Below are 14,533 nucleotides of genomic sequence, written 5' to 3'. Positions count from 1 at the left end.
TGAATCTTAATTTTTCACTATTTGAGGCAGATGCCCTAATCACTTTTCCAGTTGAAAGTAAATAATCTCTGAACCTACCGAGACACTGCAAGTACGGAGGCATGTTCGTCAGCAGACGCAACGCTAACAAGATCAGCATCGGACCGAAGGCTGCGACACGCGTCCAACGCGTCTGGCCAAGACACTGCAGACTCAACGACCCGGTAACATGACCTCGCGCTGTTACCAAGGTCCCAGCTATCATCACAGATGCCCTGATTGGTGGAAGTGTCTATGCAGAAAAATGAATTATTCATTCGGTTAGAATGATTCGTCCTGATTGGTTTGATGTAAGTAATGAATTATTCATCAGTTATATGCTACACCCTGATTGGTCGATGTGAGTAATGAATCATTCTAAAATCTAGTGTTTTATCCTGATTGGTCGAAACATCTCTAAAGTCAAGATATTAAAATACTGAAGACTTTCAACAAAGAAATAATTTGTACTTTTTTAAATTTACTTTCCTGTAGAGATAACAAAAGCAAAGGTAGAAACAATAAGATGAGTTTTGTCAGTTCAATTTGGTAAGCAAAGTCTTTGTTGGTGAAACAAAAGATTAAAATAATAAAAGGATTAAAATATTGAGAAAATTAAGCATTTCTTACCATAATACTTGTAAAAAATTGCCATGATTTCAGGAAAAGATCTGCTCCCTGGGAACATAAGATAACAGAATGATTTCAAACAATTTTGTGGATTTACACTGATTGGCACCACCAGAAGTTAAACAAATAATGGCTTGAGATGGGTACAATTTTGAGCTGGTCTCCTTTCTTCATATCAAAAATTGATAAACGACACACAGTGCACAAAAAAACAAGTCTGTGTAAATTCGAACTCAATTGGTCGTCGAAGTTGCGAGATAATTGTGGAAGAAAACATACCCTTGTCACACAAAGTTGTGTGCTTTCAGATGCTTGATTAAGGAACCGCAAAATCTAATTCTGAGGTCTCGAAATTAAACTCAAATATTTTAGTGGACAATTACTTCTTTCTTTAAAACTACGTTACTTCAGAGGGAGCCGTTTCTCACAAAGTTTTATACTGTCAACAGCTCTCCATTGCTTGTTACCAAGTAAGTTTTTATGCTAACAACTATTTTGAGTTATAAACAATAGCGTCCAGTGCCTTTAAGGAAGTAAGTCTCAAGACCAGGACTTGAACCCACACTCTGCTGATCAGAACACCAGTGCGCTTGACCGTTAACCCCCTTGACTGATCAGGGCAAGTCTATGTGAACACCCATGAAATAAGGGTGTTGTGGCCAAGCAGATAAGAGCACCGGACTCAAGCTTTAGCTGTTCATTGGGATGTGCGTTCGAATCCCGGTCGTGACACTTGTGTCCGTGAACAAGACACTTAACCTTTGCTTCTCTTCCACCCAGGGATAAAATGGGTACCTGTGAAGGCAGAGATGGTTTATGTGAATGATAAGCACAGCCTCACAGCACAGGCTATATACTCCCAAGAGAGCAGAGATGGTTTAAGGAATGATTTAAAGCCATTACACACTTTCGGAAGAGAAAAACAAATAAAAGTTCACGGATTTACAAATAACTTACAGTGTTTACAGAAGGTAATGGTAAAAGACTTCTCTTTAAATATTATTCCATAAAATGCTTCACTTTTTGTAATAACCTTATAACAATTATCAATTCTTGATAGCGAGAATTACGGATATATAGTAAACACAATGTCATGACACGGCAAAACGTGCGGAAAACAAGGGTGGGTTATTTTCTCCCGACTCTGATGACCGATTGAGCATAAATTTTCACAGGTTTTTTATTTTATATATAAGTTGTGATACACGAAGTGTGGGCCTTGGACAATACTTTTTACAGAAAGTGTCCACTGGCTTTAAGGCCCAGTGACCAGGGCTAATAATGTTGGAAGCACTTATTGACGCCCTTCAGGCTGTGATAAATCCTCATATAAAAATTGATTATTATTATTATTAAATCGCATACTGCAAAATAGAAAGGTGTCTCACCGGATTGGTAGGAAGTGTAAGTGCTAGCTGTACTGTACACAAAGAAGGGCTTGGTGTAGTATCCGTCCCATGAACAGGCCGTGCTGGAGCCAGTGTCTTTCACGCACGCCCAACCAGCATCGATGCTGCAGCCCCCGTAGTATGAGTTAATGAAGAATGCTCGCTGGAGCCCAGTATCCCTGCATAAAGAGAATCAGTTAAAGGCAGTGGACACTATTGGTAATTATTCAAAATATATATTAGCATAAAAACTTACTGGTAACGAGCAACGGAGAGCTGTTGATAGTATAGAACATTGTGAGAAACGACTCCCTCTGAAGTAACGTAGTTTTTGAGAAAGAGATAACTTCTCACTAAAATGATAAAAGATTCTGGCCAGGAAGCCTTTTATTCAAAAGCACACTATTTTTTACAACAAGGGTGTTTTTTCTTTCATCATTTTCTTGCAACTTCATGAGCAAGTTAGTCAAAATTTTCACAGGCTTGTGGTTTTATGCATATGTTTGGAAATACTGGTCTGAGAATACTGGTCTTTGACAATTACCAAACATGTTCAGTGCCTTTAAATGGTATGGGTACTTTTTGTAACACAAAACACATTGCCACAGAATTTACATTACTCACACAGTTTGAAGATAATGAAAGTAGAAAGCTTACCTGAAAATAATACTTGTTGAGGTGCTGTTTTTCTTTTTGAGAAATTAGTAAAACATTTTCACAAAAATATGTTTTACATGCTAAAATAATGTTAGTCTCCTGAAACGAAAAATATTTTCATGACTTGTTTTACCTCAGCAAGTAATATTAGGATTAACTTAGACTAAATCAGGGTCTCCGACTTACCCAGCCAACGAGAAATAGTTTTTGGACGCAGTGTAGATGTCTGTATATGGTGCGTACAGTAACTGACCCGATGAGAACCAACTAGTCTTGTCTGTATTTGCCGCATTAAAGGTCATTGACATGACCTCTGACCCACCGGAAGTATAGAAGGCAAACTTGACCTAAGCAATAGATAAATGATGGAAAGGAATTTTTTAAATGAAAAACAAAATTTGAAAAAACTGTACGAAAGTTGCCCGACTAATAATGACAGAAGACCATTCAAATCAGTGTTGTGGTGGCAAGTTTTCATAAACAATAATTTTCATCTGCTGCTGCAAAGTGTCCCCGAAAGTCAACTTTTTTTTGAGAAGCACAAATTCTTTTTGCCAACTTCAGGCCTGATTTTTCAGAGAGGAAACAAAGGTGAATGCCTCCATGCCCCCTGGTCATTGCCTTGGTGCCCTTGAAATGCTCCAGTAGAAATTTACAAATTCCTCATAGGGTGCCCTTTACTAATTAGACAAAGCCTCCATGCCCCTCGTCATTGCCTTGGTGCCCTTGAAATGCTCCAGTAGAAATTTACAAATTCCTCATAGGGTGCCCATTACTAATAAGACATTGCCTCCATGCCCCCTGGTCATTGCCTTGGTGCCCTTGAAATGCTCCAGTAGAAATTTACAATTTCCTCATAGGGTGCCCTTTACCAATTAGACGAAGCCCCCATGCCCCCTGGTCATTGCCTTGGTGCCCTTGACATGCTCCAGAAGAAGTTTACAATTTTCTCATAGGGTGCCCTGTACCAAGGAGAAAATGCCTCGGTGCCCTTGTCCTTCCAAAAACAAAAACAAAGATACAGGCCTGCGACTTACATATTCGATAGAGTTTGTGTCGTAGTTGTTAGCAGCACTGGACTTATAGTGATCCGCAGTTGACGTGACGATCTGAGCGGAAGCAGACCCATCGTTGTAGGTTCCACTCCCTGACCAAAGATCTACTAAGTTAATTCCAGAAGAGCGGGCGTGCTTAAAGACGAGTGTCCAGTCTGTGTAAAGAAAAGTAAGAACAATAATATTAATAAACTAGACATTTAGTGTTTTTAGAATTACAAACACAGGGGCCTATTTCACAAAGCAATAATATTCGTCGCAAGACACATTTTCAGTATCACCATAGTGGTTTGTATTGTGACATCACACTTTACTTAGCAACTACGACTGATTTGCAGTTACGATCAATCTTAGATCTTTGTGAAATCGGCCCCTGGATATAAAAAACGGCTTATTTCCATCGGGGTCCTTAAAAAACACAAGACATATAAGTAAGTACAACACTAACAATAACGGCACAGGAAATAGTGATCAACGGCAGTCATACAAATTGTTACAAAATAGATTGAGACGAGAGTGGTTGTTTAACTTCACGTTTGAATTGATAGGAATTGTTAGAACACTTGATATTATAAGGAAGTATGCTTCATTGGTGAATTCCAGTATACAAAAATGTCCTGCACTCTGTCCTTTTAAAGGCACTGGACAAATAGGTAATTACTCAAAACAATTGTGAGCATAAAAACTTACTTGTTGATAATATAAAACATTGTGAGAAACGGCTCCCTCTGAAGTAATGTAGTTTTCGGGAAAGTTACTTTTCCACTAAAATATTTCAATTTGAGACCTCATAATTAGATTTTAAGGGGCCAAAATAAAGCATCTGTTTTTTCTTTAATTATTATCTCACAACTTTGATGACTCACAACTTTGATTTTGCGCAGGTTTGTTATTTTGTGCATTTGTTGAGATGTATCACCAAGTGAGAAGAATGGTCTTTGACAATCGCCAAAGGTGTCCAGTGTCTTTAACTATTAGATACAAGTTCATAATTGTATACTTCTGATCAGAAACACCAGAGTTTGGGGTTGGTGGGGTTGGTGAGGTTGACTGCTCAGCAACGACTGAATGTAAACTCTTACCCTCAAGCGGTTCAGCTTCAGTTGTGGTACAGTCGCCGCCGCAGACCACGCATCGATCTGGGTAATCGGCTCCACAATTACATCCTCCGGTGTAGCAGCATGCGCAGTCATTACGCGTAGAGTCCCAGTAACAAGGGCATCCTGTGGTCGTGGCTGTATACTGGATAATTGCTAAAGTTGACCAAAGGTCAAATAAAATAATTATTGAGTTTATTGTTAAATATTAATAATAATTGTGGCTTCTTATATACCGGTAACGCACATTGTCCGTCACTCAGTGACGCTCCTGAGCTGTAACGACAGTATTTCCTGCAAGATGTGGGACTACGTTTTTAAATTATGAGACCAGCCGTCGATTTCATCAAACTCAATCATCCTAACTTAGGATTAATCTTAGGACTAAGGATGAGTTCAGTTCCCTATCTGACGACAGGACGCATTAAACCCATCCTAAGTTTGGACGGGTTACTCGTCCTAACTCGAGATATGATAAATCCTAGTGTTACGTGAAATTGGCCGCTGACCCTTAGATAGCACCGTGTAATGTTTTTGTGGCGCAATTTGCTGTTGATTGGACCAGGAACACCAGGGCGAACCCATTTCTCTTTTCTAATTACATGCGTTACACAACACATGGGACCAACGGCTCAACATCCAATCCGAACGCCGAAGAACGAAGCAATGGTGAAGTGTCTTGCTTAAGGATACAAGTGTCACGGCTGGGGATTCGAACCCCCAGTCTGCGATCAGAAACACCAGAGTTTGAATTCAGTGCTCGGCCACTGCACTTCCACATTCATTCATAGAATTATACTGTTAGTAAAGGAAGCGTTGCCTTGGATCGGATGAGTTGGTCTATAAAAAGCATTTGTAACCGCTTTTTTTTTTAAATGCATACAAAAAAATGGTTGGAAAGATGTTTTAAAAGTAGAATACAATGATCCACACAAGTTTGCCTCAAAATTGCGTGGTTTTCCTTTTACTGTTCGAACTAACACAGTCGGCCATTTATGGGAGTCAAAAATTTGAATCACATAAAAGGCCAACCGTGTTAGTCTACGAGGTAAAAGGAAAACCGTGCAATTTCGAGGCATGTTTGTGTGTGTATTCCACTTTTACATTATCTTTCTACCCAGATGCATTTTATAAAAAACGGTTACAAACGCTTTTCAAAGACCAACTCGACCGATCCAAGGCAACGTGTTCCTTTAAGCACAAGGGCAGGAAAGTGTGGAAAATATACTGCATATTGTGTACCATGTACTGTACCTTGCCAAAATTTCCCACTTGGTAAGGGGCAATTCTATGAGAAACTTGAAACTTTGCAAAAGACACCACAGTACAATAGCTGGAGAAATGCCAACTACTACAAGCTTTGTTCTTCTATCGTCTCCACACAATAGCGGAACAAACCTCATATAGTTCTCGGAGTAGAAAACGTCTTGAAGTGTTAATTTTAATTATTGATTTTTGGGGTTGAACAAAGAATAGACTAGAGTGGGATTCGTACCAACGACCGGTAGTATAAAAACGAAAAATTTGCAGCAGTCACGTCAAATTTGCGTCCCATTCGCATTCGCATGAAGTATGATTATGAACCAGGCTTTACATTTGATACCTACCTCTTCACAAACTCTCTTAAATATCTGATGATGAAACTCCTTGCGAATTTGTGACGTCAACATTCGTATCGCGTTCGCATTCGCAGGAAGTATGAATTGGGCTTAAAACAGGCTTGACATTCGATACCTACCTCTGCACACACTCTTAAATATGTGAGAACATCCGAAGTTATCCCAACCTCCAGAATATAACCCGACACAGTTCCTATTGTAACCTCCAGTTGGTTCACTGCTTCGCCAGTTAATGTACGTGACACTCGCTCCGTCATCCCAGGTGAATGTCCCTTCACTGTCAGCATCCTGGTAGCCTACAAACAAGAAGCGACGAAATATAAACGAAGAACAAAATAACAGTGCCCTGTTTTTTATATCGTCTGAGCTGTCTGAGCTCCACAAACTGACACTTTTTACCTTTCTAACACTAACAGTAACAGTGACATTATCGACGAAAGTTTTGACTGGTGATTCCCCCTCGTTTTTAAGTTGCGCCCTCTCTAGCTCAGTTGGGGTCATTCTAAAGCGCGCCCTCTGTAGTAACTTTGTATCATGGCTGAAGGCCGACACTTCGAGGCTTTATTACACTTTAGGGGTGCACCCCACCAAATAGGAGGAAACAGAGCGTCGAGCTCATTAATATTATTTTTGTAGGCCCATTCTATATTAGACAGATTTGAGAGCCCCCAGAAAGTGTTTCAGTGTAAAAATGTTCCCCAATGACCTGAGGGTTGTTGACTTTCAGTTTGAGGTATTTTGGATGACATAGGCCCTGAAATAAATGGTCTTATAACACCCCTTGCAAGTATTCTGCCTGCTCATTGGTTTAGAGCGCGTCACATGACATGTCTTAGTTTTGCTAGACGACGGCCGTGTGATAGTGCGTCGGTTTGCTTGCCATGCGCTAGTCCGAAGACTAGCACACGGCGCCGTGCGCTAGTCCGACAGACTAGCACACGGCGTGCAGTACCCAGACGTCCGTTGCGTGTACGAGGATGATTAATTAATAGTCTGTAACCATTTCGGACTGCACTACACTACATTGAACACAGTAAGTAAAAGTGTTTGCAATCTGTATTCGCGTCGTCCGTGGATTGTAGCATTCAGGTCTGTAACTTAATAATAATAGTACAGTATTTAGAAATGTTTGGGGTGTTATAATATACACATAATGAATGTTTATGAGTGCAATGGTGCGAATATGTTCTTGAGTTGGAAGATGGAATGTTCTATTCAACGAGGCGGAGCCGAGTTGAATGGAACATTCCAGCTTTCAACGAATGAACATATTCGCACCATTGCACGAATGAAAAACATTCATTATTTGTTTTATATAACATCCAAGTAGAACTTTGTCATTTTGATTGAAAGAAACAACTTTCAAAAAAAACAATTTCAACTGTAGAAGCCGAGTGCTAGTAATTTTACTATGCCTTCTTGCAGTAACACCTGCTGCGTTACCAAAGACACGCGCACGCAGTGATGTTTTTACTCAGCTTTTTCGTTCCATCCGAAAAGTACCATTGCACGCTGGCAGCGTGCCAGCGTGCAATGGTACTTTTCGGATGGAACGAAAAAGCACGGCGAGTGACTCAGCGTGCAATGGTACTTTTATTTGCTATCACGTGACGGACAATCCTCCAATCAAATGGCAAGGATCTGCTTGGGTGTTATATAAAACAAATTATTGACTGCTTTTACTCGTGCAATGGTTAAAAACTATGACTCCCTCGGTGATCCCCGGAGCGTTCTATTTTCCCTCGGCTTCGCCTTGGGAAAATAGAACGCTCCGGGGATCACCTCGGGAGTCATAGTTTTAACCATAGCACTCGAAGCAGTCAATATTTGTATACTATTTGCTGAGAGGAGTAGGGACATTTTTCAAGATTGATGCCCGGACGTTTTGACAAATTAGACCTGTGAAGGGATGTTTTTACTTGGAGGGAGAATAGCTCGACGGGCCCAGGGACTCCCCATACAAAATTGAGCAGAGAATAAAAGTTCAAGAGTCAATCAATAATTATCCCTTTCAAGTTAAAAGCTGTGAGACATTAAAGTATTGTTCGTGTATTTTTGAATATTTAGCATTTTGCACTGTGTGCCATGGGAGATTATTTGGTGGGGTGCACCTTGAGAGAGTGGCCTCCAGCCTGCCTGCGTCATTTTTGACGGTCACGTAGATGTACCGTAGATCTCGCATTCGTTTTGCAGTCAAATTCTACGTCGTTTACATTACAAAACATCATATATGCGGGTAAGGACAGGGGCCCGGTCTAAAATCAACTCTTTTTTTCCCTGAGCCCTTTTTTGAGGGGGGGGGGGGTTGTATTTCAATGAAATTCTTACCAATGTAGTATCTGTCTGAGCTCACCAGCAGTGAGCTCACGTGACTGTTGGTTCCACTGTCGGATATGCTGGCAATATTTGCCCCTCCTCCGAATGACTGACAGTGCGCCTTGGCGTCTCTGTACGACAGTGCATTTGTGTTGACGTAGAAGCACTGATTGCCGTACTGACTCCAATCCTTACGGCATTGAGACATCGCATCTGTAAAGAATACCATCAAAACAGGGATAATTAACAGTGTCTTATTAATATCATAACACAATCCACTTTAAAGGCACTGGACACTATTGGTATCTACTCAAAAAATTGTTAGCATGAAAACTTACTTGGTAATGGAGAGTTGTTGGTAGTATAAAACATTGTGAGAAACGGCTCCCTCTGAAGTATTGTAGTTTTCGAGAAAGAAGTAATTTTCAGCTAAAAAGATTTTAAATAAGTCGATTTCTAGACCTCAGAATTTGATATTGAGGTCTTGAAATCAATCATCTGAAAGCACACAACTTTATGTGACAAGGGTGTTTTTTCTTCCATTATTATCTCGCAACTTCGACCATGAGTTCAAATTTCCACAGGTTTGTTATTATGTGTATTATGTTAAGATACACAAAGTGAGAAGACTGATCTTTGACGTTTACAAAAGGTGTCAAGTACCTCTGGAGGAACATTTCAATGATATGCATGCTTTACTGATCTTTTGAGTGTCATTTGTTTGTTTTGAAAAATATCACCAATTCCCGTCAACTTCTTTTTGACTCGCCCTGTATAGCCTTGAGAAGCCGGTGCAAACGTTATTGTTTTTTGATAGTAAATAAAAACCTAGACTTACTCGTAGTTGAAAACCATCCTAGCAGCTGATAAGCACCTACAACCACAAAAAAGGAGAATGTGTCAATGAAAAAGAAATCTCTATCTACTTTTTTGTTAAGTTGTGGAATCTTAATTGTCTTACAATGCCAAGCTGGTATGATAAAGGGTTTTGTTTCGTCAGATGACAATTATACTTTATTTAATTGTTTTTGTTTTTTCTTTTTTTTAGTCAGCTATCAAACTCTCTAATTGCATAAAATGAAAGTGCACAAACTCCCTAAACGCAAAATAATAGCCACTTGCAGTTTTCTTTGTGTATTTCCTTTTTCCTTTTGAACAATTCTGTTTTCTTCTTTTCTTTCCTTTTCTACTTTTAGTAAATAAAAATCAAATGTGGTTTCAGTGTAACATCTTGTCGCGTAATGTATTTTTTTATTTATTTATTTATTTATAAGCCTACTTGGTCAAAATCAGCGTAGCATGAAAGCTGTTTTCCATCTATGCCCGGTCGAACCGCTGTTTTTTTTAAATCATTATTAGAAACAAAAACGAACATCAACGAGAGGCGAAGAAATTTGGACTTGAGAATTTCTCATAATTAAAGGGGGAAAGGATGCTCATTAGTGAGGGCAAAACACGGTTGCATTTCATCTTCCATACTCAATCAACTTTTATTTCCATATTGGTGGAAAAAAAGAATAACACGTAACAGTTTAAGTACAACTATTAGGTCAAAGACAGTCAAGAACAGGTCAAGAGAATAATTAATGAAATTTAAATTTACAAAATATAATGTAATGGATACGGAGCAAACCATGGGGGCATTTACAGAAGCCAGAAAGGCTTGTTTTGAAATGCCTGCGTTACAAAACGGAAGAATAATATTGACAGCAGAAACAAAAGCACAAAGAATCAAAATATTAACTACAGAGCTGCAATTGCTCATTTGTTTAAAGACCGTGGACACTATTGGTTATTTTCAAAGAGCAGTCTTCTCACTTGGTGCATCTAAATGTATGCATAAAATAACAAACCTGTGAGAATTTGAGCTTAATTGGTCGTCGAAGTTGCGGTAGAAAAACATCCTTGTCACACGAAGTTGTGTGCTTTCAGATGCTTGATTTCGAGAACTCAAATTCTAAACTTGGGGTCTCGAAATCAAATTCATTGAAAATTACTTCTTTCCAGAAAACTATACGGCACTTCAGAGAGAGCCGTTTCTCACGATGTTTTATACTATCAACCTCAGCTCTCCCCATTACTCGTTACCAAGTAAGGTTTTATGATTATTTTGAGATAATTACCAATTGTGTCCACTGCTAATTTGCATAAATGCAAATTAAATGATGTTAATACTGAAATCTATCTACCCTTTGGGCTATACTCGTGAGCATTCGCATCTGTTCATTTCCCACGAGAATGCTATAAAACAATAACTTTCTCGACTAATCAATGAGGGATCTCTGGCGCCAAGGAAGCAAACTGGTCAGAGTATGATAATCAGGAAGAAACCATTAATATATAAGTAGGATTTGAAACTTTACATGGTGGCAATACGATATGGAAAGGTTTGCAGTAACACTACGGTGTAATGACTATCTTTAATGAGTTGGGGCGGTCCTGAAAAATAAAATATAAAGGCCTAATATAAACTTGCGGGTAAACCATGAATCTCTTTTCTGAAACGTATAGATACAGGTTCACAGAGGGGCACACAAGACTTTGCTTTATTCGTAAATTAACAAAAAGAAATTCGGACACATCTAAAACGGAAACATAAGAATAGGATTTGAAACTTTACACGTTGGAACTATGTAATTAGATGAGTTATCGCGGTAACACCATGGTAATGTGGAAATCTCTTTGAGGTGTTTCCAAAAAGAGCGGGTGAAAATTTACATGGGTAGTTTTTGGTTCTGAAGGAACCCGTGGTTGACAACTCATTTCTGTACAGATGAAGGTCAGGACCAACCATACGCAAAGAGATGTTCACTGGTTCTTTTCACAACTAACACTTTATACTCAAGTATATTTTCACATGGTGTTCCCGAAAACCTCACCTAAAAACGGCACAGTTTTGCTATACAAACACACTGGATTCATACTTACCCAAAAGGAACAAAATCAGTCTATTTCCCATGTTACATTCCCACACAAAAATATAACTATCCAAGGCTAGAAAACTCGTCGCTACGGGAGCGAAAAGAACAAAATGGCTACCGAAATAATCTCTGTATATAGACCAACGTAGCGATATTATTGATTCTTACTAGTCGGTTTCTTTAAAAGGTTTGGAAATCAATTAAGCGGTGTCCTGGGTTGTATTTTGGAACTCTACTACGTGTTTATGGCTTTCAAATCGATAAACAAGGAGGTTTAAGGACGACGGGGTTTTGGTACCCTTACCCTATGGGTACCCTTTAGGAGTAAGGGGTCGATACCGTGAGTATGTTCGATGCTGTGGGCAAGGTGGAAATACCTTTTTCTGTCACAACAGGTGTGGCTCGGAGGGAGGGGCGCTTTGAAGGTTGTCGGAGTAGATTGCATCCACATCAGGACCCAATTTCATAAAGCTGTTCACCCAGCATTTCGGTAATGCAGACCAAAACACTAGTATGCATTAGGCGGACCATGCAAACCATGGCTAATTAACACACGTACACTAATGAACTACACAAACGGGGGGATTTAACGCTGCACTTAAAAAATGGACTCTGAGCATCCCCAAGCGAAAATTGAGTGACCGTCCATGCAGTTTCAACAATATAAACTTAATGTAATTTTGGCTGAATAAAATGTCTTTGCTAAGCAAAAATTGAGGTGGACACCATGCAGTCTGAACAATGTAAACTTAATGTAATTTTGGCTGAAAAATACTGCTTGACGAAACGTATTTGCAAGCAAAAATTATTTGTTCGGTGCTTTTTGTGCTACAGGCTTTGTGAAATTAGGCCGTGGTATGGGGAAAAAAAACAGAAATGTGTACAGAAGATGGCAGCCGAGGAGTGCACTTGCAAAGCTATCATCACTTTGGTATAGCACGGGAGTTATAATTTATTTCAAAGGGAAACTGGTTGCAATTTAAATTTATTGGGTATGAACAGAGACTCTCTGTCAATACGATATTAACTGAGCGGGATTCGAACCTCCGGATTAACGTAGGTTGGAGGAGGAGGAATATTCAAAAGAGGGCGCTATATCAGAAGAAGTTTGTAAATAGACCTTTTCGCAAATACTGGGGCGCGCCCGTAAAGCTTGGAATTAGGTGCATTGTGGTCTAGCTGGTATCCAAATTTGATTCATATCTATCCCACAATGCACCTCATTCAACAGTCTGCGCTTGCGCATTGGTATTTGCGATAAGGTCTATGGTTTGTACAATGTACGTAGGCAATGGAGAAAGGGGCAAATCTCACAGGGGACAGAAGAATCTCCTGGTCTTAATTAGTAAAAGTGGAGAATACGTATAGCTTATTGTATGTAAACTGCCTGGTGCCCACGGTCCTTAGGGACATTTTCCTGCCAATGACATCAATCAACATTAGAACCATTTATTAAATTAGTCCATTAGTCGAGATTAGTCTAAATTAATCAGTTGCACAAGTCACTTTGATGTGCCCTTGAGCGCGTTGAGTGGAGGCTATATTCTCATGACGTGTTGCGCAAACTCCCTTGGGCCGTGGCGGCTATGGCTAACGGCTGATGCTAAAGACGTTGCAATGGGCATTCACGATCAAGCCGTAGCCGCAGCCGCAAGTTTGGACACGGCCTTTTCGAAACCACGGCTTTGAATCCGGCTCCAGCTCAACCCTTTGTCTTACGGCTTCTTTCCAAATCAGTTCCGAGGATCTGAGTCTGAGGATCTGACTGGCTGAGAGCACTTCAGAAGCAATGAAATAGACCTTTTCGAAACAACCCATTGCGCACAAGCGCTTACTGTAGAACGAGGTGCATGATAGGACCAGGGCCCAATTTCATAAAGACTGTAAGCACACAAACTTTGCTTAGCATGAATTTTCTTCCTTGATAAAAACAAGATTACCGACCACATTTTAATTTGTTGCATAATTGCTTGTTACTGACATTCAGCTGTTGTTTGCTTATTCTGAAAATCACGTGGAAAATTTGGTTGGTAATCCTGTTTTTTATCATCATGGAAGAAATGTCATGCTAAGCAATTTTTTTGCTTACAGGCTTTATAAGATTGGGCCCCGCATGCATGTCATTCCACGCCTGGCGATTGGAATTTCTGCTGCACCTTCACTCCAGTTTTAATATTCAAGCGGCCCTTTTGTTGAGGCAAAATTTATTACTCATGAGTATTGTACTTTCGAAACGCATTGCATGCTCCTATGTTCTATAGTTTTCAATTTGTAGTTTTAACCTTTAAAACGGTATTATACAGACTTGGTGGGAGTAAGTTAACATTTCATTTAAAATTGTAGTATTTAAGCTTGTACTAATTGTGTGAAGATCTTAGAACTAGGTGAAACGCTCCCTCTGAAATTGAGTCATGTACAAGAAAACCTGTATCTAAAAACCTATAGAAAAACAGTTTATTTAAGATGTTACAACAAATGTGTTTACTTTCTCAAATTAGACTTTGAAACACACCCCACCCCCCCCCCCCCAAAAAAAAAAAAAAAAAAAAAAAAAAAAAACCATTTTCTCCTGCCTCACACCACCATAATTTACACAGGTTTGTTATTTTGTTTATGGATGAAAAATACGAGTATCTGCCTACCAATCAAAACGACCTCTGGTATACAAATGCAAAACAAAAAGCTAATTGCCTGACATTTGTATACATTTCTCTCGAAGGCTTAAAGGAACACGTTGCCATGGAGTTGGTCTTTGAAAAGCGTTTGTAACCGTTTGTTATAAAATGCATTATGAAAAGAAAGATATTTTAAAAGTAGAATATAACCTCCGAT

The 14,533-nt window shown here is 39.4% G+C and overlaps 1 protein-coding gene across 1 annotated transcript in view; it reads right to left on the bottom strand.

Moving 5' to 3' along the window:
* LOC117294773 (lymphocyte antigen 75-like) overlaps window positions 1-8,988 on the bottom strand; it is a 34,183-nt gene extending 25,195 nt beyond the window's left edge. The window contains exons 1-8 of the mRNA XM_033777291.1: window positions 8,793-8,988; window positions 6,584-6,760; window positions 4,831-5,001; window positions 3,731-3,903; window positions 2,880-3,040; window positions 2,037-2,215; window positions 649-696; window positions 79-271 (exon numbers count right to left, since the gene is read on the bottom strand). Coding sequence (XP_033633182.1) covers window positions 79-271; window positions 649-696; window positions 2,037-2,215; window positions 2,880-3,040; window positions 3,731-3,903; window positions 4,831-5,001; window positions 6,584-6,760; window positions 8,793-8,988 — 1,298 coding nt within the window. The remainder of the gene's footprint in view (window positions 1-78; window positions 272-648; window positions 697-2,036; window positions 2,216-2,879; window positions 3,041-3,730; window positions 3,904-4,830; window positions 5,002-6,583; window positions 6,761-8,792) is intronic.
* Between the last annotated feature and the right edge of the window lie 5,545 nt (window positions 8,989-14,533).

The sequence above is a fragment of the Asterias rubens genome, chromosome 9 (genome assembly GCF_902459465.1).
Source record: "Asterias rubens chromosome 9, eAstRub1.3, whole genome shotgun sequence".
Classification (NCBI taxonomy): domain Eukaryota; kingdom Metazoa; phylum Echinodermata; class Asteroidea; order Forcipulatida; family Asteriidae; genus Asterias; species Asterias rubens.
Note: the sequence above shows the minus strand (reverse complement) of the source record. Positions and strands in the feature narration are given on the sequence as shown.